A 25,783-nucleotide genomic window follows, 5' to 3' on the forward strand; every position below is an offset into this window, starting at 1 on the left:
TCAGGTGCACCCTTATGTATGCAGTGTGTGTGTAAACGGTGCTGTCACAGTGTGTGTGTGTATTGGAGGGGCTGGCAGGGCACGCTGGGACAGTTGGAAATAAAGAGCCATCTGACAGCCCTGTGCTGAAATGCACTCTGGGAAAAGTAAAGAGGAACGCAAGAGAGTGGCCTATTTGACAGCCGGTGCACTGCCGTGTATGTGTGTGCATCCAGGTGTGTGCAGCAAGCATGCATGTGTTTTGCTGTGTGTATGCTTGGTGTGACTCAGGTGCAACAGTCCCTGTGTGTATGTGTGTGTGCAAAGGTGTGTGTCTGTCTGTGTATGTGTGTGGTTTTGTAGTAATTAGGTAACAGTCTGGCCCTCAGTGATCCATTTCCTGTCAGTGAGGACAAAGAGAGACCTGCTGATGAACCATCTGGTGTCCAGGTGCATCAAAAGCTCTCTTTCTCTCTTCGCTTTCTCCGTCCTGCTCCCTCTTAGTGAGAAACGGGAAACTGCTTGACCCCCGGCGGCAGCTTGCTCTCGTCTCCTTCGTAAAATCGATCTCATCAGCAGAAATGATTAAAGTGCGGTTGTTGTTGCCGTCCATTTTGTTCTGGACAGCACCATTCCTCTCTGTGCGCACAGACAGAGTACTTCATCTACTGGGAATAAGCAGAATGTGCTAGCTCGCGAGCTAATTTGTTAATAGAGGGGGTGGATGTGGCAGCCATGTCCGTAACAGTTGTGTTTCTTTAAGAATTAGTGTGATGTTGTTGGTGATGCTGTTTTAATGAAGCAAAGTGTAACGCGAAAGCTTCTGAGTACAAAAGTATCGTCACAAAGGCATTTCTGCGTCCACCTGTGGATCCTAATGCTACACCTGGGGAAATATGTGGTTTCACTTTGTATGCACTGTAGTTCCTCTGAGAGATGCAGTGCACAGCAGCAACATTGCCACAGAAAATCAATTCTACACGGTTAGTCTATATACCATGAACAGAGGTCTGCTAGGAGTCATTTCCTGATACATGCAGTGATTTCACCATGAGATTTGAAAGTCTGTGTATTTCATGGTCAAATAACCTACTATACTGTGAACCTATTATTCCTTTTATGTATTGGGTTCCACTAGCATTTTACTATCACATGCAACCTGCAGCATCAGGGAAACCACTCAAACATTTATTGAACTGATAAGTTGGTCACTTGGAGAAAAACAAGCTTTAAACATTAACACATCACCTTATAAAGTTGGTACATGGCTTTCAACTGCCTATTTACACATCCAACAAATAGAGAGTAGCAAAAGCATTCATTTGAGGTCATGTCTCTGGACACCTGATGAAGGCAAATAGTTGCTCACCTTTTAGCTCTGTTTTTGGTCTCCACAAGCTCCTGAGAGAAATAGCTGGCCCTTTAGCTGCTAAATGCTCCACAGTGGGTACTGTTACATGATGGCTTCTCATTCAGAATGAAATAAATCTGAATGAAATTATTCAAAATTAAAGTCTTTCCAGGTAGTTTACATGGGAAATATTCATTCCGAATGAGGGTTTACATGGGAGATCAGTTTAATCGCCTGTATTCGGGTCCGCGCAAACTTTGGGGCAGGGAAGGTTTCTGATTGGATAGGGGGCGGGGCGGATGTTACATGTTTACGTTTACCAGAAGAAAACACCGTAGTCCTCTTCCGGATAACAAGATGCTTGACGACGCTATTCTTAGTGCCTTTTCGGGCGTGTTTTGCTTATATTCTTGAAGCAGCAGTATGGCAACAACCTTGTTCTGCTAATGCTTCGTCTGTTGAGGAGGAGAAGGGAGGCAGAAGGTCGAAGAAGGGAGATAGAAGACTGTGCTTTGGCGAGTGGAAACTGGCGCCAGAAGGGCAAGGAAACAAACATGCGCAGAAAGACTGGAATGAACTTAAAGAGGAATGAGTGTACAAGTGCAAGAAATTCTTTCATTTGGAATTGGAAACAGAATATTCAAGCCCCTTACATTGGAATTAATTTTCAATTGCATTTGTGTGAGGTGTTTACAAGATCACTTTTAATAAGAATGAACTTTAATTCCGAATGAAAAGGGAATTAAACTGTCCATGTTAACGCACTCAGTGTTCACCAGTTAGTTGCTAACTTTTTTAGTTTGCTGTATGGTGCTGGGCAGGAAGTACTCAGTGGGTTTGTAGAGCTTCTTTTTTACTGTGAACAGATGCCTGGTGCAGCTGGAGTGAATCAGAACAGGAAAGCTGGAAAATGCTATTGAAAGCTGAAGGGAACTGCGCAGTCTCACGATAGGTATTTGTGGTTTCATTACTTTTACATGTAGGCATTTTATTCTTGTACTGACGTAAAAATATTGATTGTTGCAGCTTAAACTAGCATGCTAACCTTATGTTTATTCACAATGTTGCTCTCCTGTTTCCCAAAACAAAAACCTTTTGGCCTAGGAGCAAACTACAGTTTTTTTCCTGTATTCTTTATTAACCTTAAAGGTGTGTTTACACCAAAGACAAACCAAATGTTTAGCTTGCAATACTTGCACAAATACAGCCCCTTAACAGCTATGCTTAATAACTAGGTAAGGCAGCTAATGCTAACATTAATGTTAACTTGGTCTCTAGTGAAGTACAACTGATATCTGGAATCTAGTGAACACAGTCAACATGGAGGCTCTGTGCTCTGAACCAATATGAACCAAGACGGCAACGCTCTTTGTTATTTTTCATATTGCCACAGCAGCGCACTACTGCTTCCCACTCTGTTTTACCTTTCAAATTAAATACCAATTTAAATTACTTGGAGCATTTTGCTAAGAGGCAATTCAACGAAAAAGCTCACACAAGGAACAAAGACATACTTTTAGTATTTACCATGTAGTCATAAGGCTTCACTCACTTTGTTTCAAGCTCTCTCTTTTTTTGTTCTGATCTGTACCATAGCCTACTGACGTTGAACTGTAGAGCTCTGGGTGCCCATGGATGGCGACAATAAGTTTGTCCTTCATTTCAGATCCTCCGTGACCTCAGGAGAATCTTAACCAGATCTCAACATTGATAGAGTTTCATGACACAACGTTGTGCATCCGCATGTTTTCGCCATTTGCGTCACCATCTTGCGTCTGTTTGCAAAACTTTGTATGTAGTGGCGCCGTGTTTGGTGTGAATGTAACTTAAGGTTTAGGCCTAGATTCATGTAAGAAAGTAAAGATTCAAAGTGCTCAATATGTGAAGACACAAACTGTACATACAGTGACACAAACTAACATGATTCCTCTAACACTGCACCAATTCCAAATCCCCCCCACTTCTATACCGTGTTGATGTCATAATGTATGCCACATTGCACCGATAAAAAGCGAGCATGTAAAAACATTCATTCAAATTGGCTGTCATGGGGATAGATGTACTCCACAAGAAAAACGTTCACACACAGTACACACTGCCTCTCATTTACACAAGCGAGACATTTCACCAAACAAGTGCAGTCTTGACAAAGAAGGGTATAAAAAGAAGAAATTATTTTTTTCAAGTGCACCACACTACAACCCTCATAAGAGCATGGAGAGGAGCCCAGCTTAACATAGTGCAGTTTATCCCTGTGTGTGTGTGTTGTGATACTGTATTATCTTGGCAGAGAGAGACAGAGAGAGTGTGAAAAGGAGAAACAGTCTCCTGGGTGATTGGTCGGTCATTCCTTTTGACAACATGACTCATTGAACTTTCTGTGGAGGACAGTCCCATAGTACAATGCCTTCTGCATACGATAATGTGCTGTAGCAGGGTCCTGGGAGATAGAGAGAAAAAAAAAACACTTTGATGTACAGCGTGCGTACCATGACAGGCCTGGCTCTGATTTTAGTTACGGTGCTCAAGTTCAGCTTTACAATCACGCTGACACGGACAGTGTGACATCGATTGTCTTTATATCAGATGTCCATATACTGGTCACCAGCGGTAAAAGGTTGAAGGTCAGAGCTGCAATCGCTCGGGGTGATGATTCACATCTGGCATAAAATTTGATTTGGTTGAAAGTGTGAGTCAGTTGTCCCAGGGATGAACTGTAGCTCGTATGTGTGTATTTTAATGTATTCATCAATTTATTCGAATCATTTTTCGCATTTATTACCCAGTTTATTGTCTCTTCCTTATTAATGCACATCAGTCTATTCTTCTAAAATCTTCTCCTTTAGAACGTCAAATGTCTGGCTTTGTATTCTTTAAACTCTCTTTTGGGTCATATTTTCTTTCATAATAATTCTTGTTTCTTTTTTCAGTCGCCGAGAGGCCGCCTCGTCTGGAATTCAGGATGGCTCCATAAAAAATGGACTCTGCCTAAGATGCTTCTTTGTCTAAGCGTCTTTCTTTTTCTGTCTTCGTCACAGTCTGTCTATTTCTGATAGTAAATTTTTCCACAACATCAGGTTTACCTTTTTGGCTTGCAGAAGCTCAAGCGTCTTCTTTAAACCCTTTTTTTGGTCAAAAGATTTTTTATCTTTTTCTCCATTTACAATTTTTTAGAGGCTTTTTAATCTGCAATGCAGGATAAAACATGAATGCTAAAAAAAGAGGAAGAAAACATAAAAAAAAAAATTAAAATTAAAGGCTCAACAGAATGAAGCATGATATATTCTGTAAGGGCACGTTTCCAATTTCAAACAGCGAAGCTGTATTGGATCTCAAAGTTCAAACAAACAGTATAAGAGATGACAAAGTGAGTCCCAGCGTCGCTGTCAGTAGTATCCCTCCAGGCTGTACATCGCTTTCTCTTCACACATTGGAGTCTGACTCCTCCTGGTCTGACGCTTTGGAAGAGAATGGTTCATTTTCACAGACGCTGATTTTTGATGCCTTGGGCCATGAGAATAACACATGCAATTTCTGAAAAGCTGAGTGCTGTTTTCACTACATAATTGATGTGCTGTGCAGTGAAATATAATGCTTCAGCAGACTTATTGAAAAATACCAAAATGTTCAAATGTAGGATTTATCATTCGCCATCGCTTACAGGCTCACAAAACACGCTCAAATCATTTTTCAATTTAAATTCCTAAGCTAGAAATGTATATGGGATTGGCTCACAAGCTAAAGGAATTAGATATTTAATCATGTAAATAAATCAAAGCCAGACTAACTCTAACAACCACTGAATAAAGTCATCAGAATTCAGTCAGTTTTTCTCTGCACCTTATATTTCAATACAAAGGGGTGTATCAGGAGCAGTGAGCAGGATATAGTAACACCATAACTAAAAGATTAATGTCCTCTAGTGAACAGGGGAATAAGGCAAGGCTGCGCATGCTGTATTTCCCTTTCTGCCATCTCCTTTGAACCTTTTGCTGCAGCTGTCCACCAGAACAATCTCATAAAAGTTGTAAAATCATCAGAGTACACCATAAAATTAGTTTATATGCAGATGACATTTGATTTTACTTATGTAACCCACAAGTTTCATACAAGAAACAAATATATATAAATATTTATAAATAATAAATATTCAGTCAGTTTTTGAAGGTGTCTGACATGTGCCAACATATGGCTGGAGCAGTGCAATTGTCTTTCAGAAGGTTTTTTTTTTTTTTTTTTACCAGAAAGTGCTCAGCAGGTTTCAAGAAGTACAAAAAGCAGCTGTAATCTTTGAACCAAAAGAAGGAAAAGAGAACATATTATTCTACTTTTAGGGCTACTTATTTGTATTATTGGTTACCAGCCAGGACAGCGTGGCTGGTATTGTTTCCATCTTGTGAATCTGTGTGTGTGTGTGTGTGTGTGTGTGTGTGTGTCTGTAATCATCTCAAAATGTGGTCCTTGAGAAACCAATTATTGTAGGAACTACCACAGAAATGAATGTTGGAATGCCTTCAAAGATGGGTGTGGTCTGAGCAAGGGTGCTGGAAGTAGCAGGGTAGGAAGTAGGGAAGGGGGCACTGGCCCTCACACTTAAAGCCCCTGGTCCATATTGTTTTTAGTTGCGGATCACTGTATCCTAGTCAAGTCATGTAGTACTTTATTTGTCCTCAGAGGCAATTGGTTGTACAGCAGTGGAAACATATACATCCATCCATCCATCCATCCATCCATTTTCATTCGTATACCAGGGACCAGGTTGAGTGGGCAGCAGGCTTAAAAAATATATATATGTACATATACATAGTGAGAATGTATTTAAAGCAATATTTACCAAGCGTTGTTGGTTTAAAGTACTCATTCCTGTCCACTGATCTAGCAAAATCTAAGACATATTGACTAAACCTGGCACAGTTTACCTGGTTTGCCAGACTCCCTTCTCTTATTTCATGTGTTCCGTTGCACAGTACACAAAGATTTGGCTTCACACCTGGTGTGAGATCGCAAGATGGTCTCTAGTGTTAACTGTCGTCACACAAATAAACTAAAGATTTTGAAGATTACAGTGGGATTGTGACGACACTGTGATCGTAATATGTTGATGATGACGACAATGTTGTCGGCTAAACTGATGGAAAAAAAAGTGACAACCAAAACAACTACAAAAAGATGATGATTGTGATGATGGTGACGATGCCCCTGACAGTAGAAGTAGAGATCAGTGCCAGATGGCTTAAAAACACACAGAAAGCTCTTGTTGTGCAGCGCCGCTCTGCTGAGCAGGATTGGGGAAGGTAGAGAGGGATTGGCAGGGGAGCGGGAGGGAAAGCAGGTTTGCTTTGTTTTGAGTTAAATTCCCTGGACTGTTTCCTCGCTGCCAATAGCACTGGCAGTAATTAGTGTAAACTCACATTGTGTGAATATGTGTGTCTGTTGTGGTGTGTATTTGTATTCGGATAGGTGTGAAGGCAACATTTGTGTGCAGTGAAAAGGTGCTTCTTTTTTTTTTGCCTTGCAGTCACAGTTCATTTGAGGGTAAAAAAAAATAAAATAAAATAAAATATTTACAACCAAAACAGTAGGTTTGATTTTGTTTGGCAGTGATCTTCCGTTTGAAGCCCAAGGACACATTAACTCTCTGGCTTCAGCTCTGCATGCATGAGGGGAAGCAGCAGGGGAAAGAGGTATGAGGAGAGGACCCAGGAAATGTTTTGTATGGTGAAGAGATGTTGATTTGAATACAGTGACTTTGTAGAATGAAGCATATTTCATCTTCCCTGGGACTTTTTATCTCTGATGTTATTTTTAATGAAAGGCATATTGCCAAAAATAATCTCCAAAACTCCAAGAGGTAATACTGATACTACGTACAAAAAAGTATAGAGGTAAGCATTAATTAAGCCCCAAAATAATGTGTTTTAATACTGCAGGTAGCAGAATTCTACACTCCTGGAGCAACTGCTTTGTCAGAAATACAACAAATGGTGTATCTGTTCACAGGTAAACAAACTTGCATTATAATAAAGAGAGACCATCACTGGCATTTTTCCATCATCGCAGCTCACTGTGCTCCCTCCTTTTTACTTTATACTGTCAGAAAATGTAGGAAATATACATATCTTTCTTTGTAGGCTCATATCTGATGAACGGTCATTGTGACAAATACACTGTGATCCCTCGGAGGAGGCAGAGCGAGTCATCCACTAATCAGAAGATTGTTGGTTCCCTTCCTGAATACTCCAGTCCGTATTTAGAAGTACCTTTGGGCAAGATACTGAACCCCAGATTGTCCTGATGGCGATGCCATCATTGTATGAGTGTGTGTGATTGTTTAACTTAGTAGCAGGTGGCACCTTGTCTGGTAACTTTGGCCACCAGTGTGTGAATGTGTGTGTGAATGGGGTGAATGCGACAAGTAGTGTAAAAGCCCTTTTGAGTGCTCAGAAGAGTAGGAAGGCGCTGTACAGGTGGAAGTCCATTTACCATTTACTGCTTCACAATAAATGCCACCCACATAACGCCTTTACGAACACCCCTCTATCCCCCACCCCTTACCCCTATGATCTCTATTCAAATTAACATCTCACACTTTACAGCTGGAGCACTGGTTCTTGAACCACTGAGATCATTAGAATGGATATCTGCCTGCACTTGGGTCTATAGGGACTTGGTGACCAATCATGTCAGATATCACTGTAGTCGTTCTAACCCAAAATTCATACACTTTGTTCGATTCCCACACCATGAGTAAGAAGAAATTTTAACATTTTTAGATCACATTTAAAAAAAATCACAATTTAATCACTTGATTACTAACTTTTTAAGAGGTCATACATACCAAATACTTGACTGTTCTCCTTGTAGTGTCTGAGATACAGTCACCTATTTTAAAAATCGCACTATATTTAGTCTTTGGCCACATGGGACTACTGAATACTGAGAATACTTCCATCAAAGGAAATGTAAAATTTCTGTTGTGGGCAGAAATTGGTGCAGCTCTAAAACAGCATCAGGAAAGTGAGAAATAAAAAAATTACAAACTCTAGTATCAAGGTAGACTATTTATATCCTGTATGAGAATGGCGGACCCCGCCACTAACAATGAAAACCACTATATAAATAGGTAATTACTGAATGCAAATGCATTGAATGGCTTTTCCTGAAAATGAAGACCATGTACAGTTTATAAAAAAAGGTTTTTATTTCATTAAAACCTTAAGGATTGTTACAATGGATGATGCACGTTGCCACCTGTCAAATGTTCACTGTGAAGAAAATTAGAACAAGGTGCCTATTTAGCAGCGTTTTACAGACAGGAAAGTGGAAAAACTGATTTGGAATTTGTTTGAATTGACATCTGCGAGACATTTAAGTGTCAGTCTCAAAAAACAAAGAAGCAAGCAGCTGAGTATGAACGTGGCTTCAACTTTTGCTTTGCTGCTATATATAAATGTGTTTCGGAAGTTACTCCAATCTGTTCTAACAAGATCTATTTAACATCAAATGTTTGCTGGGAAGCGGAGAGCCAAGGGAAACAGAGAGGAGGAAAGTGGGAGGGGAGATATGGATAGAGGAAGGAGGGGGAATAAAGAAGAGCTGAAGGACTGTACACCATCTCTTCCTGAGGACAAAAGGACAAAGAAACAGCAGAGAAAAAGAGACGGCAAAGAGAGGAGCTTTTTTTTTTTTTTTTACATAAGTCATCTTTTATTGCCACGTAAGAAAGTCGTATATAGAACAATGGTGATATACTGTCAGATGGCAAATCATCAACAAAAGAAGAACAAAAATATCCCTGTCATCCCTCCCCAAAATAAGGAAAACAGACAAATTCATAGAAACACTATGGTAATATATTTCTGGGACAAAACGTCTGCTATATCTCTTTTACTAACAATATTTTAATAGTACCAAAATACAGCTTTTTCCATAACGTAATGTCACAAATTATAAAGTCAGTAAACAGTAAAAGGACAATGGGGCATCACGGTGCATATTATAAGCTACTGTGCAAACAATAGTGGGAGATGGGCTCTACCATAGAAAATATGCTTTTACTAGTCACGCATAAATGCAGTGTTGGGGCCATATGTATCCATATACACATATGCATAAATACCACAAACTGGTCTGGACATCAAAAATAGAAAATTGTATTTCATATAACTTTGTATGTAATGCATGATTAACACCAAAATGAGTTAATCAATGAGTTATTCTATAAAAGGATATGCTCGCTAATGGATAGTAGTCATATCGCAAATAGCTTATCGATTCTTCAAAGGTAATGGAAAATCCCTAGGCTCTGGACCGAAGCAGAGGTCAATAACCAGAGAATTTTTTCACATCCGCTGTGATTGATATCCCTCCGTTAATTCTAACAGCAAGTATATTTAATATATGTTTTATGATCAAAAATCATACATATAAAGCACACCATAGGAGCAAAACCCTTTTAAAAACAGATGTTGAGCGTTACTGGACAACAAACACTGTATCGCCTCTGTCTCCGTGTGCAGACAGCTCCAGATTGGTGAAAACATTGCGCATAAAGACTGATGCTATACAAAGTCGTAAACATAGCTGACAAGAACCCCTTTGATAATATAGTGATATATTGATTTTTTTGATCATACAGATGCTGCTCCTCATAGGCTGTAGTGATTACAGCTCTATCAAGTTCAGCAAACAGCGACAGTAAAGGATAGAAAAGAAAAGAGTGGAGGAAAACCTGGTGTTTGAGCCCTTAAGTGTCATTCCAGATGTACTGTACATATGCCACCTTCTGATCATAAGAACGCTGCTCTTTCTTTTCCTTAATGAATATAGTATACTAAAGAGCATTCTGCATTTTATCTGCTGTGAGTAAAGGGGCGGGAAAAGACTTTCTTCACTACCTCCGCACCAAGAAATGAATATTTACAGACAACTGGATTGTCCTGATTCAGTCCGACATCAAGAACAACCCATGCTTCACATCTTTAGCATAAATGGGATACACAGTGTAAAGAAATACCCAACATGAGCTGACAAATATATGTTCCAGTGCATGTTAGTAATGGCCAATCTGCCTGAAGGAATCCGTGATTGATTTGGGAATGTACTGAGTCGCTGCATTAATGATCAAAACAAGTCTGAGAGTCTGTGACAATACTGTAACAACATGAAATGTGTGTGTGTGCAAGCCAACAGTCATCTCTGATTCACAGCTTCCCAAATGGAGCTGTTAGCGTTCACGTGCCGCGCGCCGCCAACATTTTTTGCGATATCAATAATTCAAAGCTTCCTCCCTATCAAGTGTTGACATTAAGTCCCTTTTCTGTCTGTGTGTGCCACTGTGGACTGAGTCCCCGCTGCAGCGCTGCCGCTCTTTCCCAACGTTTCTCTGGGTTTCAGTGATTAAAGACCACAGTGAGAACTCGTAAAGCCCCCCCGGCCACTGGTCCCAGTACAGCTCCTTTTCTGTCTCTTATTGAAATATTCCTTGTAGATATTCCACTGTGTGGTTTTCTCCCGGCGGCTGGCCGCTCTGCTGAACAAGAGAGGCTTGATTTCAGCACAACTTGTCTAATGGGGTTGCTTTTTTGTATTAATAAGCCTCTCTCTCTCTGCTAAAGCAAGAGAAAAGAAGTCGGACCATAATCCCGATTATCATATCCCATTCACATCTCACCTGCCATTTTCTGCCTCTCAATAAAGCTTGCATTGGCCAATGGGAATATAAGCTTTTGTAACTCTCAGTTTTGTTATTGTTAGCTCTTGTTGTAGGTAGGTGGGTGAGTTTGTTTGGTGTTTGCCTCCCTCCAGTTTTTCCTCTGACTTGTTTTGAGACATTTTATTCAACTCAAGTTTGCTTTTTGACGTGAAATCAGACAGAGAGAGTCAAAACACTACAGCAAGAGCAAATAAAAAATGAACAACAACCAACTCATCAAATACTGCTGCTTGGTCAGTGGCCCTAGCGACCCTTTCAGGGCCAACGTCAAATTTTTTAGCTGGAAGCAAAACATGTCTCGCCACCACAGGGCTGTAGGCTACACAGGAGTCTTAAAATGTTGCGATTGTCAAAAATGCTCACATGTGCAGCACACGTTTTATATCAGGTTATGGAAAAAGTATTTACTGTTGTAGGGATAAATAGTGTTATGTGTATTAAGGGTCATCATGTCCACCTAATCAGAAATTGGGGAGGTAGTAAGAGGAATGTTGGATTTCTCCTTAATGCTGACTTTTTAGCGCATTAGCTAATGTTAGCTTCGATAGCAAAACAAACCGAAAGAAACCGTTCAAGAGTTTCCCTCTTTTGTAAGATTGGCATAGAAATCAACCACAAACTGGCCATGCCACTTTCAGCAATCCTGTCGAGTCAGCCATCCACTGAGTGAGCGCAGATGGGTCGGCCAGTCTGGTCCCGTTGGTCAGGGTCTACTTATTCATGTAACACTTGAAGTCCCGAAGAAACGGAGCATTATATTTCTATGTGAATCAACAAACGGTTAATCACATCGCTACACTCAGAGAGTGTGTTTCTCTGCATAACCGAATGGTACATTCCGACAGTGGTACATATTTACAAACGGTCCAGTTTGCCAGAGTGCACTTCGGTACTTGGAATGAATCTTCCTCCATTGTCTAAAACAAGCCAACAGAACTTGCTACATATCACTAGTTAATGTCTGTGGAGAATTGTTTTGCCTCCAGCTAAGCCCTGCCCACAAAAAAGTCATAATGTTTACTAACAGTAGAAGGGTCTATATGTCAAAATATGTCACTCCAGGTACCCCTCCAGCATCAGTTTTGAACACTCAGGGACGGCGTGAAACTTTCTATGCATTGTGTCATTTCAAAATAGACTTCCCTTTTCACAGGAAGTATACAGTTTCCACTTGTTAAATGCATACAGTCTCTTTTCAAAATAAACTTAAAACCTTTGTAAAAAAAACAAACAAAAACAAAACAAAACTTAATTTTAAGGTTTACTTTTTAAGGTTTAGGCAACAAAAGCACATGGTTAGGATTTAAAAAGAAAACGTCTTGGATTGGCTTAAAATAAGTGTTTGTTACGAACATGATGTCACGTCAAGTGACATATGTCACGTGACATACATACATACTACAGTGACTTTTGGTTTCACATGAGACAAACAGCTCCCATGCAAAAGTTTGTTTTACATATCCACCTCCCATCACACTCGCCCTATGTGGACTTAATTGCTCTTTAATCTTCAGCAGTTGCTTGGAGCTTGAAAAAATGCTGCCACCAGGTGTGTCTCAAACTGCTGCTTTAAAGGTACGTCTGTGCGTCACTATCTGATGCTGTGGGCCACTGACCAAGTGTTGGTATTTGATGAGTTGGTAGTCAGACTTGATTGTACATGACTATGAGAGGTGAGTCATGTTAGCGTGGTGGCTCAGATGATGCAGGACTAAAACATTCTGTTGCAGAGACTGGGGCAGAGCACAGTTGGCATTATTTTGGCGGTTGGAAACCAGATAGGGATTATTGTTGTTGCCCTAGCTATTAATAAGCAGCAAATTTATTGTAAAAAAGGCTGTGAAGTGGCATCTGTATATCAAAGGACTGCAAGGAACACAGTGTAGCGAAAAAACAAAACAAAGAAACAAAAAAAACATCTAGTGTCACAGCAACAAACTGCACATAGCTCAAGCTAGCTAGCTTGTGTTACCAAGGTAGCTGGTCTGTGACGCTTCATAGCAAAGTAAATAAAAACACCCAAGGCTGAGCCCAGTGCTCACTGAAGTTTGTGTTTCAATTTGTCATTTACTTTGAAATGTCCTCGCCAGACATCAGAATTTACATGACTAGAGAAAAAGGTCCCACTTGTCGTGTCTGATGAATATTGAAAAGATGGGTGTAAATTCAGTCAAAATATTGCTTCTATAAAAAACACCCACCATATATAATTAGTCATTAACTTAAGTTCACAAAGCCGGAGCGTACCCAGCAGAGGCGTTAACACCACATAACTTCAGACTGCATGCTCGGCTGGCCTGATTCTTGCTCCAGCCTCTGTTACTGATCAATGCGCCGGTGAAACGCTGCACCCTCTAACTTGGGTCTGATTCCTATAATTAGGCCAATTGCACCTCCACTCTTCATTTGACTTCCATTCAAGCAGAAAGAAAAAAGAATAATACAGAAAAAAAAGCTTTAAGCTGTGGCAGGCAGTGCACCCACAGGGCAATCAGAACCTGAATGCTTTGGAGCAGTGAGTTCACACATAGTGGTCATCCCTAATTTTGGAACTCAGTGTCACGGTAGGTAGTAAGACACAAAGAGGTCAAGGTGATCATTGACACTTAACAGCAAGGTGTCAGTTACTACAGAGTGGCCAGCTGGGTGAGGGAATTTCTAATTGACCATTCTGACTAAAAGCCCGGTCACACCAGAAGGTGGCACACCGAAAATCAACCGTGTGTCTTTGCTAAATACATCACCCAGGAACATGCTAGCACTGGTCAGTCACAATAGCTCTTCAAGCATCTTACATTTTGTTCTCAGGATTGCACATGAGACTTATTTGTACCAGCAACCCCTGTCTCAAACTGTCCGCAAACCATGCCTCTTCTGTAGAGCAGCCTATTCTCCGGCAGAGGAGGTAAAATAAAACTGAATGGGGCTCAACAGCTGATAAACATTGACAGCTTCCTCCATGAGCGAATGCACTGATCCCGGCAAAGCCATTGAAACGAAGTGCCTTCAAATGCTTGTGTGACTGGGCCATGGCGAATTCTGTTTATCATACATCTTACAGATAATTCCTTACAGAGATGATTCACTCTCTGCCCTATTCATGGTAGTTTATGCCGTTCTCTTTGTAAGGAACTCGAGCTCCAACAGCAGAAATCTCTTAAGAAGTGTCCTTCAAATTACAATGAGAATGAAAAAAAAGGAATAATGCACAGTTACTTCTTTTCTTTGGATCTTGCAGGTTTACAATAGTTTATTAGCCACTGAATGTACCTATTATTACACTATGTTGAGCCAGTACTGATAGTAAGCGCAAAGACTATTTTTCATTACAAACCAATCACCATAATAAATGTTGGCATTATATTTTTTTGCAGACCACAGATACGTTACATTTGTACCGAGGCTGTAAACATGAAATCAACATTGGGGGAGACTCAGGGTGCTTTCAGACCTAGAGTTCGCTTGCTTTGGTTTGAATCAGGGACTGATTTTGTTACACGTGTTTTGCATAACTGCCTAGAGTTGGTTCGTGTTCTCACAGCAGCATTTACAAGTGGACCAGATAAAATGCATTGCGCGAGAACGCCACTCTTGATTGGTCAGAATTTCTATGTGGGAAAAATCCAGGAAGTAAACAAAACGTTGAAGAAGAGTACACTTGCAAGATAAATGCGACACTTTCTCATGTCACGATGGAGGGACAACTATGCAGGTTGAGTTTAGCGCTGCTCATCGTGGACTATATTGCTGTTATTGTTCATTTTAAGTAAACCATACAGTTTGAAAATGAGGAGCGGCTCTAACTAGGAAATAATGTTTTGATGCACTGGATGCACCGAATGTGCATATTAAGGCAGTACAGGAGGAGGCGCACATTAATAATCCTCCGGCTCTTTAACGTGCTTATGTTTGTTTAACCCAAACAATCATAATGCAACTGCAGTTGATTTGGGTCGAGGTTGAAACACACAAATTAACCGCACCAGAGTTCGTTTGTAACCGGACAAAGACCACCTTTTCAAGAAAGTCTCAGTCCGGTTATTTTGGTGCTTATCTGAGTGCGATTGCTGTGTTCACACCAGCCTAAACAAACCACACTTAGAGGGCAAACGAACTTGAGTTTTATTGAGCCGAACCAAACAGGGCAGGTGTGAAAGCACCTTAAATCCGCAGTCCAATGGGTCCAGAAAAAATTACAAATTTGAAAACTCATCTCGTGTTATACTATATTATTTAACCAAGACAGCACAGTATTTTACATTGGTTTGGCCTACCCACAGCAGTTGAGCAAGGGCTTTTACTTAGGTATGGCAACACCACTTGGACAAACCACACGTAGAACAACATTTCATTGTAATGCAAGAACTGGTATGGCAGTTTGTTAAGTTTATTGCTAATGATTATTTTGGATGGCCATGCATGTTTGCCTGCATCAAAAGTGTATGTTTCAGTTTCAAATTTATGTTATGACAATGTTGTGGTTAATGTGTGGTTAGGTTTAAGCATAAAAAACCTTTGGTTAGGGTTAGGAACACATGATTTTGGCTTATACAGATTGGTCACCACAAACATGACTGGAAATGTCTCGACATGCCATCAAAAATACTGCTTTTGTTCATAAGTGCTGTATCGTAGGCAACTGAACTTGCTTGCATTTCTTGAAGACGTCTCGCCTCTCTTCCAAGAGGCTACTTCAGTTCTAAAGGACTGGTGCAGAGTCACAGGCTTTAGACTCTGTGTGGATGTGAACCCTTACAGAGATGTTGAGGTCACATGTGCGCTTGTATTCGTACCAGTCTAAGGGCATTCTTCCCAAATTGATAGGCAACAAGTCGGTGAAGATTGTCAGTCACCCAGGTCATGGTAATCATAAGTGCTGTATCGTAGGCAACTGGACTAGACGTTGAGGTCACATGTGAGCTCTTCGTTTCAGAGACTTTACGACTCTCAAACTAAGAGCTCACATGTGACCTCAATGACTCTGTAACGACTTGCAACTCTGCACCAGTCAGTTAGAACTGAAGAAGCTTCTTAGATGAGAGGTGAAACGTCTTCAAGAAACGCAAGCAAGTCCAGTTGCCTATGATATAGCACTTATGACTACCATGACCTGGATGACTGACAGTCTTCACCGACATACTGCTTTTGTACTGGTGTGCTTGGCAGCTGTCTCGCCTAGGTGTCACACCATCCACCATCTCTGCTCATATACATGTTAATATGAATTATGCCACTTTGGAAATGTTGATATGATATGTCTGAAACATACAAATGTAGCATAACCATTGTTTACAAAAAGGTACAATGCCAATTTTATTCTGGCGACTGGGCTGTTTATCACCAAATAGTGTTGTCAAAATATATAAAAACAAGAATCGCACAATAAATCTTCTGTTCCAGAGTGTCTACTGGCTCTGTTACTGAGCTGACTGTGTCCTTTAGTCTCTGCTGTGGCATTTTTTGTCTGACTGACTCGTCTGATGAAAAATGTCAGACGTGACTGCCTCCTGGATCCACTCATCTGTGGCCCTGACCCTATCAGCCGTGACCCAGCCAGCGCAACCAATTCCCCGCTTTCTATCGGGTTTATTTTGGCTTTTACCGTGTGGGATGAGGTTTTTTTTTTTTGGTTTTGTTTTGTTTACCAACTGTTTCCACTGCCCTGCCTGCTTACCAATTGTTCCAATAGGCTGCGTTTGCAAAGCTGAATGGGCTTTAAGGATGGAGCAGTACGTGATGGCAAGAAGGGTTCATATTTCCACATTTCCGCCTTGCTGGATTAAGTCAATTGGGTCCGATAATGCACATGCCGAGCAAACATTGACCTGCTTCTCAACTCTGCCGCAAACAAAACCACCAGCTGTCAGGAAAAGGAGGAAATAAATACAAGGTGGAGGGGGAGAAAAAAACAACAACAAAATTTGCAAAGGATTCCCAACGGAAGCAAACAGGTTTATGGGATTGTGAACTCCATTTATATATGATTCACTTTGTTTGGCTCGTTTGTTTGAGTTTTGACTTCATCAGAGAAGATAATCATATGCTGGAGTTGGATTCACACACACATACATACTCAGACGCGTAAAAAAAGTTATAAAGAGTGAAGTGTGTGCAGCGTTGAAGAAGACACACAATGGTACAAAATTGCAAACTGAATTACATTTTTTTTTGGCACACAGAATCAATCACTTATATTTCCTGCTGGAACAACGCACACAGGGGAAACCAATCATTCTAAGGTGTAGGGGGTGAATTATTATTATTCACTGTCTCATCATGACTGTACTCCACTATCACTGAAAAGATTCATCACAGCCCCACGTTTTTGTTTCTCGCAGATATTTCTCCGTTCAGACATGGAGGGAGCAAAGAAGAAGATAAAGGGGTGTGAAAGGAAGTGAAGAAGAGATGAAAAAGAAAGAGATTAAGAGAGAAAAGGCTATGTATATTTATATATATAAAAAGCATAATATCAGTTGTCGCTACAAAGGGCCATGGTCTGGAGTTTCACAGTCTTTCATGTACAACAGGCGCAGTAACAGTACGGACTCTTTTGTCTCCCTGCTGCGATGACGCCTGCCACTCGGCACTGTGGGAGCAGAAGGAAAGCAGAGTCCACCCTGTAATGTATTCTGTGTGAGTGTGTATGTGTTAGGTGTGGTGTAAAGGTGACACATTTTAATGCTCTGGTGACTTCTTATATCAGTGCCTTCAGTTTGGTCTCAGGTTTCCAGTCATATGACCCTGGAGGCAGCAGGGGGGGGGGGGGGGTCCACAGCAGAAGGCAAAAAACATCCCCTCCTGTAGACCCCCTTATCTTACTCTCTACTGGCTGAGCTGTTTCATCTTTTGATTTAGACGCTGTAGTATTAGACCCCCCTGTGCAGCTCAGATCTACACGCGGTCTGGATACACAGCGTACCCAAACTGAGTGCTGCTCTGCTGGAGCTTCCATTAAAATGTGTCACACTGAAATCCACTCTTTTTCTCTCAACAGATTGTCATGTGCACCCTTCCCTCTTATATTTACATGCTTTAAAAATGACAATTTACACCTTTTTTTCACTTGTGCTTTGGTTGCACGCATATTTCCAGTACATAATTGCATTTACGGTTACACCACCTCCAGAGATGGTTTAAGCAATCCAGTCATAATCCATCCTCGCTGTGTCTTTTTTTCCCCTCCTATATTAATGTGGCTAAGCATTGTCTGATTATACTTTGATACTTTGATCACTTAAATATGCATCTTAATCACAAGTTTAAAAAGGGTCTTAGAGGTGGAAGCAGCACTTTAGATAACAAGGTCAAAATGATAACTGTGGCTGCAGCTGCTAATAAATCTCACATCATTACAGAAGAAGCAAATAGGCTCAGAGAAGCACTTAGAAGATTTGGCCTATTTGTCAGACTTAAGGATTTATTTTTATGTTTGAGTCATGCAACCCAGATAGTTTTTTTTTTCTCTCCCTGCCGGTTGTGATGTTTTTTTTCCCAGCTAGAGCTCGAGTACAGTGAGTGATCTAATCAAACCTAGTTTTTTGTGGCAGTGTCTTCTAATACCAGAAAAAGTGGTATTTTTATTCCACTTTTCACAGTAGTTTCTTGCTTTACTCTAAAACTAGAGAAATAGAACATCCTATGCAAAATCTGTGCAGAAATGAAATGTTTCCAAAGCTAAAATTTGGTCCAACTATTGAAATATGTGAGGCATATAGTTGCTCAGCTGACCCATATTTCATGTGTGCTGTCTGTGCTTGCCTTAATACATACATATTTATTAATCAGTGGGTGGTTTTGTCCATTTCCAGTAGAATCAAGGCCATTCCTGACTGCAGCTACATTAAAACTGCTTTATTTTTGCACATTTTGTTCATTATTTTAAAGAAATAGTTTGACATTTTGTTGCCTACTAGTATCTACTTTACAGTTTTTGTTCAAATTAAATAAACTAGATATATAGATTAATGAGCTTTTGAGATACTTGAATGCAGATTTTGTTCCTGTACTATTGGAGAGAACCAGGTTAGCTGTTTAGCTAGCAGACTACTGACTGTAGCTTCACATTTAAAGATCCAGTGTGTACAATTTTGGGACATCTATAGCTCTTTTGCATATGATGTCATACATTGGTGTCTACAATTTGAGCTATTTACGGCTCTTCCAGTTGATCAAATTGAGGAAAAACAAGGCTCACTGTAAATCCTAAAAAAAAGTGGGCGTAAAGGGGAGAAGTGTAAAAAAAAAACAAAAAAAAAACACCTCACTGAGAAACAGTGGATGTGGATAACAAAAACTCTGTCCTCTCTTTGGAGGAGCGGTGTTAACTAACATCAAATGTTAACGCATTATTTAACATGTCTGAAGTTGGATACCATAACAATATGCTGTTTCAACTCGGTGTTTTTAGCCACAACCCAGATTTTTATGGTGTTTGCCAGACCTATGGAAACGGATGACCTAATAGGTAAAGAATAGTGGCTAAAGTTAGCTAACGTTAGCTGGTAACGTTAGCCTGACAACGGCGCATCCATGTACAGAGTTGGAATATAAAATACTGTATACTCAAGCACATTTACTCACCCTGCCAAAAACAAAATGATTTCAGCCATGGACCCAACCGCAAACAAAATAGTTACAGTCCACTAGACTTTTGTATGTTTTCATCGGCTCGCCGTCTATTGTCAGTAACGTAAGGAGGTCTAGAGCAGTGGTTCTCAATTGGTTCAGAAACCGGGTTCCAGATTTGTCCCTAGTCATTTGTTCAAAGTCCACACACTTAAAAATATTTAGTGTTATATTTGTGTTTGGCCATGTCGTCAAGCTCGTTTGCTGTCTCTGTTAAGTAGGTATTTGTTATACACTCACTCTACAGCAGGAAACAGTCCCTCAAAATAAAAGCTCTGTGCTGGATATTCACTGTACTTCAAAATAAAGTGTGTCTTTTTAGAAACTTGACATATTCGCTAACCCTAATCCTAACTCAACCCGCAACCCATCGGTTGGGAACCACTGGTGTAGAGGACATGGTAATTCGTAAGGGTGATCGTGTCCACACCGGACAATGCTGTCAAGTTGCTGGAAAAAAATGGCTTTCCTTTGTTTTGTATGGATCACATCCACCATTAGTTTAAATTTTCTGATGATACCTGCTGCTTGCAGATTCATACATATTGTTTATGTTGTCATGTTCATCTTTTTCCAATTCAGTGTATGGACTTAGAACCACCTGCTCTTTATCTGAATTTCGCGCATCATAATAGTCACATAATTGCAAACAAACTATTGGCCAAAATAGTATGTGATATTCAAAACTGTTTTTATCGGTTTATAATTACTTTAAAATAAGGATTGTGTTTTTATTACCTTAGAATGAGTTGTTTATACCTACATACCAAGTGGGTCCTTTTCCACGGAGTCCATCATATTGTTTCTACAGAAGCCAAGTTGGACAAACCAAACACTGGTTCTAGGTAGGGCCAGTCACGTTTTCATGTCGGGTACTGTAGTTCTCCTGCACGCTTGGCACATGAGAGAAGTTTCAGTTGGTTGCAATGTGCAACCTTGCCACTAGATGCCACTAAATCCTACACACTAGACCTTTAACATGCAGACATAAAAGTGGTTTTAATCTTCTTATCTAACTCTAAACAAGAAAGCAAATGCACCTATTTACCAAAACTATTCCATGAATTGTGCAACCCTTTTGTAAATAGTTTTCTAATTTAAAAGTATTTACATATCCAAAACTGTATACCCTGTCATTGAATGGATAAGATGGGTACTTCTGACGTAGCTGCCATTTCTGAATATTTTCTTGTGTTTCATTTGATAGTTTTAGAGTACTGTGGTGATATTCACTGATTATTCTGGAGAAGCACTGCACGGAGTTTTTCAAATGCAAACTGTCAAATTTAAAGACAACAAATATGCAGAAATTAAACAAAATATCAGCCATCTGTAGCTGAATTCTTAAATTATTGGTATCATCCTTTAAAAAACTCCATTTTGGTCAAACCCTGGTGTGCGACATTTCTACAGTATATGTTTCAGTATGTTTGTGTGAAAACATGTCTGCATGTGCATGACTGTGTGTGTGTGTATGAGAATCATGCTCCGTGGAGCCTCTGCTAGCTGCAGCATCATCCAGATGCTGCCTCCCTGCCTCCTTATCCCTCCTCCGGGCCAGCTGTCACCACACAGACGGGATCAGAACAGAACAATGCCAGTGTGACAGCCTCCATTCTCTGTGCTGGAGCCTTGTGGAAAAAGGGCGACCTTCAGCTGCAGATCTTATGAAGGCGCTTCTGAATAGCCACAGTACAAAGCCCTGCATGTCTGCAGTCCAAAGCCCAGCGCCCTCATCATGTGTGTCTGTTTCAAAGCCCTCAGGAGATTTATGGGGAGTGAATCATAAGGGAATGTTTTTTCTTCCAAACTGTTCGACGCATTGTTGGCCAGATGAGCAGAACTCGTGTTGCGAGATTTGTGGGTAAACTTGCTGTGTTTCTTCTTTCCCACAATGCTTTGATGCGTTACACTTAATCCCTTATATTGCTTCTCAGGTTTGGTTCATAAAGCCAATCCATTTTATTATCAGCACTTTCCCACTTTATCATCCGTGTGTTGAACTGTAACGCTCAGATATTGTTGTTATTACAGAGTAGATATTAGCTGTGAGGCAACACTCTAATATCACCACAAGTGTACACACATCCCTGCTCTGTAGGCGCTTTGAAGTTATGGTAACAGATGCCACCGACTTGGACGCTGAAAGGTCTGTTCAGTGATTTGATTGGTGAACTCTGTCTGTGAAACGAGGACCACTCAGACACAGTGTCACTGTCCAACCACATTCACCGGTATACCAACGAGCCACACAAACACATACATAGATCTGCACCCTTGACCAACACAGGGGTTGGTGTCCTCACTCAGAGATTACTTGTGCCACCACCACATGCATCCTTTTGCCTTTCATTTTCTCCCTTTCTCCCTTCTCTCACACAGTCACCTCTGTCTTGCTGTTGGTCACAAAGTAGGGCTGTGTGGGGAGGAAGTGTTGGCTGTGGCTGTGGCCTCTGGTGCCGTGAAGCTGGTTGGGCTCCAGCACGGTACACTGAGGCCTCTTGTGCCCGTAGGTCTTCCTGCGGCCCACTGTCTCAGTCCCATCCCAGGCCTTAAGGCCCAGACCCATCGTATGCCCAGACGCAATTGTGTTGGAACTGTACACCATTGGGCGGCCCATTGTAGCCGAGCTGGAGCCAAGGGAGGTCTCAGCGGCCCTGGAGATGCCCAGGGACGTGCCACCTGGCATGGTCCCTGCCATGTGTGCCAGGGAAGTAGACCTGAGTCCTGGTGGCTTGCTACTGTGGCTGTGAACATGACTGTGAGTGTGAGAGCTGTGAGAGCTGTGGCCCACATGACCATGGCTGCCTTTGGGTTTCTGGCCATTCGGCTTGAGTCCCCCACCTCCTCCGACACCGGCTATGTGCCGTTCTGTCGGGAGCGTTGAGACAGAGGAGATGCTGGGCATCTCAGTGACATACGTGGCCACTGGCTCAGGAGTCAGTGGACCCAGAGAGGTCATAGGGGTCATGGAGGTCATTGGGGTCAAGGAGGTCATGGGGGTCATGGAGGTCATAGGTGTCATGGAGGTCATAGGTGTCATGGAGGTCATCGGGGTGAGGGAAGTCATGGGCGTCATAGAGGTCATGGGCATCATAGATGTCATTGGGGTCATGGATGTCATCTGGTTGATGGTGGGGTTCATGGGATTAGAAGCCATTTGGTTAGAAGACATGGGGTTGGTTGTCATCGGAGGAGTCATCGACGTCATGTTGCCCATGGAGGGTCTGGAGTTGCCCATGGGCTGGAGAGGAAGTCCGCCCTTCGTTGGCAGCTCCACCATCAGCCGGCGCTTGTTGTAGACTTCACCGTTGTACTTGGCAGCTGATAGAGGAGGCAGAGAGAGAAACAGAAGGCTAATGAAAATGTTACATGGACATGAAAGAGCTGCTAAAGAGCACAACTGAAATCTTGGATTAACTGTTGAGTTGTAAATGAATTTGCTTCCTCTGATTTGTCTCTTTGCTCTTTTTAGACTGTCAGTGGTGGAAAAAAATGATATCCTTAGTTTGTCCGTTTTGCTGCTGTGGAACAGAAAGAAAATAAAACTGTTACATAGAGTGACTCATAAAGTAAGACTTCCAGCAGTTTGCAGATCGGCTGCAAACAAGACATGTGAGCACACACACACACCACACACTGGAAGAAGTTTGGATAGAAAACATCCCATCACTTTTAACTCCCACAATCTAAAAAGGTCACAAAACAAACCCCATATATTTTAACTTTTTAGTCAGCCTACCCTCGTCTACTATAACTGACCAAGCAGGGTGTCAGGGCCACTGTAAACGCCTGCATAAAGAGGCCCATCACGCCACCGGGGGAGTGAAATCAAAAAGAAAGTCTAGAATGTCTCCTCCACCTCGCCTCTTCCTCCCTTATGAAGCCAAGAAAACATCTCATTTCTGTGTAGTGGGAAGGTGTTCACTGTGATAAAAACGAGCATGGCACATGTTTTTCTCCCCTTTTGACATTTCAAGATTTCAAGAAGACCTTGTTGACTGCCTTTTCTAAAGAGGAAATGAAGGGTAGTGCAATGTCAAAGCCAGAATGCTTTTTGATACAAAATTATGGATCTGTTTTTTTTTTTGCTTCTTACAAACTAGTTGCAGAAATAACATTCCAGCATGCTCTGTAGTGGTCATTCTTTCAATATGTCAGCATTTGCACAGTTGTGGATAGTAGACAAAATTGTATTGAAGTAAAAGTGTTGTTGCTTTGTAATTATATTGGCTCAAGTACAAGTAAAAGTACTAAAATGAGAATAAAAGTAAAAAAGTATCTTGAATAGTGAGTAACTTCATGAGAAGCAGAACTGTCCTTCTTGTCATGAAAAGAGGGGGAAAAAAACACCATGAGAGTGAATGAAGGAACAGCAATCAGGTAAACTATGTTCTCTTCTCTCCAAGTTTGATGTCAGCAAGTTAAGTACCGTTAAGTTGATGTACTAGCAGGCAGTTCATCTCTCTCTAGTCTGTCTGTCTAACGATAGCAAGGTAGTACATCTCTTTGTCTGTTTGGGTCGTGCTTGCTAGCCTCTTCCAGGGCTGTGTCGTGTGACTCCATTTCTTACAAAAATGGGAGTGAAATACAACTATTTATTACGTTTGATTAATGCCAACAGGCAACAATGTTTTTGAACTGCGTCTTGGAAAAGATAACCACGTTGCACGTGAACATGTGTTCAAATGCATTTGTACAAAATGAAACTCATGCATTCCAGCAGAATAAACCGCTGTAGGGACCAGTCCAGACAATAGACCAGGGTTTCCCACGATGATCCCATGATCAAAACATCTGCTGCCACAAATAGTTTTTTAATTTTTGGAGCTGGACAGTTTAAAGAACCATTCAGTTATTTATAGCCCCACACTCTTGGAGCACAGAATGCACTCTTGGCACAGATGGAGCAGCAGAACATCAGGCGCATTGAAAGTAAAACTTAACTGTTCATTCTACCGGGTCTGAACTGTGCCTAACTCTGCTCTGCAGCAGCCTCTCCTCTCCGTCAATTTGATCAGATCTGAAAGGATCAACAGATCAACGATCCTGTGTTAATGGACCCACGAAAATATCTGAATTAAGAGAGGAGACACATGCTTTAATAAAAAAAAAAGAATTTTTTTTTATATTGCATGTCATTATAACCCCTGCACTCTAAGCACCTGGCATTTTTGCCGGATCATCCTAAAGTTTGCCTGGAGACGGCCATCATAGAGGCGAATCTCCTGGACCAGCTGGTGGTACTCCCCATGATCCACCCTCTTTTTTAAGGTCTCACGTACCCACACAAATCTCTGTTTCCTTGCCCCTGACAAAGTATTAACTGACAGCCTCTCACCCTCAATCAGATACAGCAAGTACCCGCTGAGGGAACATTTTAGGGACACGATACTAATTACTGTCAATTAAAAATAAAATAAACAGTACATTGAGTACACAGGAATGTTAGGAGGTGATGGGGTGGTTGCCTGGCAACAAAAAAAAGGTGCAGCAGGTGTTTTTTTTTTTTTTTTTTTTACTAGTAGCATTCGGCTAAAAAAAAAAAAAAAAAAAAAAAATAGGCAGTGTGGCATCTTGTGTGATCAGGGCCTTATTGTGTATAATCATTGTGATTCGGTCTATAGCTAAATGTATCGGTAAGAGTAGTCAGAAGTGTGAACTGTCATGCATTTATCGCAGTTGTCCTCACCACTGCATGTCCACTGCAAATGTAACTGTCTGTGGCTCAAAACATTGAGTGAAAGGAAGTCATTTTTAGACTGCTTAAATTAAGAGTAGTGCTAATATTTGTGAATGTAAAAACAGATGATTCCCATTGCCATATATTCAATAGTGTAGGATTATTGGCTCATGGCTGCCGTCTGTCAGTAGGTAAATGATTCAAGCAGCTGTGGAAATTTGGCCTTAAGATATCAAAATATATCCCTTATGAACATGTTAGCTTTCCAGCTTATTGAAATGCTACCACAGAGTGTAACAGGTGCATTTTTTTGCATTTGCATATTGCATGCACAGCTTAGAAAGTTATTTTGACAAATTATTCCTCGAGGGGTAAAGAGTATGAGGAAATTTGTGCATACAGTACAAGCATGTATGCTCTTACAAAT

At 41.0% G+C, this 25,783-nt stretch overlaps 1 protein-coding gene across 1 annotated transcript in view; it reads right to left on the reverse strand.

Annotated features, from left to right (window-relative positions):
* Positions 1 to 17,807: 17,807 nt before the first annotated feature.
* shisa9a (shisa family member 9a) overlaps positions 17,808 to 25,783 on the reverse strand; it is a 70,980-nt gene continuing 63,004 nt past the window's right edge. Inside the window, exon 4 of the mRNA XM_049563501.1 lies at positions 17,808 to 22,997. Coding sequence (XP_049419458.1) covers positions 22,048 to 22,997 — 950 coding nt within the window. The 3' untranslated portion in view covers positions 17,808 to 22,047. The remainder of the gene's footprint in view (positions 22,998 to 25,783) is intronic.

The sequence above is a fragment of the Epinephelus fuscoguttatus genome, linkage group LG20, assembly GCF_011397635.1.
Source record: "Epinephelus fuscoguttatus linkage group LG20, E.fuscoguttatus.final_Chr_v1".
Taxonomy (NCBI): Eukaryota; Metazoa; Chordata; class Actinopteri; order Perciformes; family Serranidae; genus Epinephelus; species Epinephelus fuscoguttatus.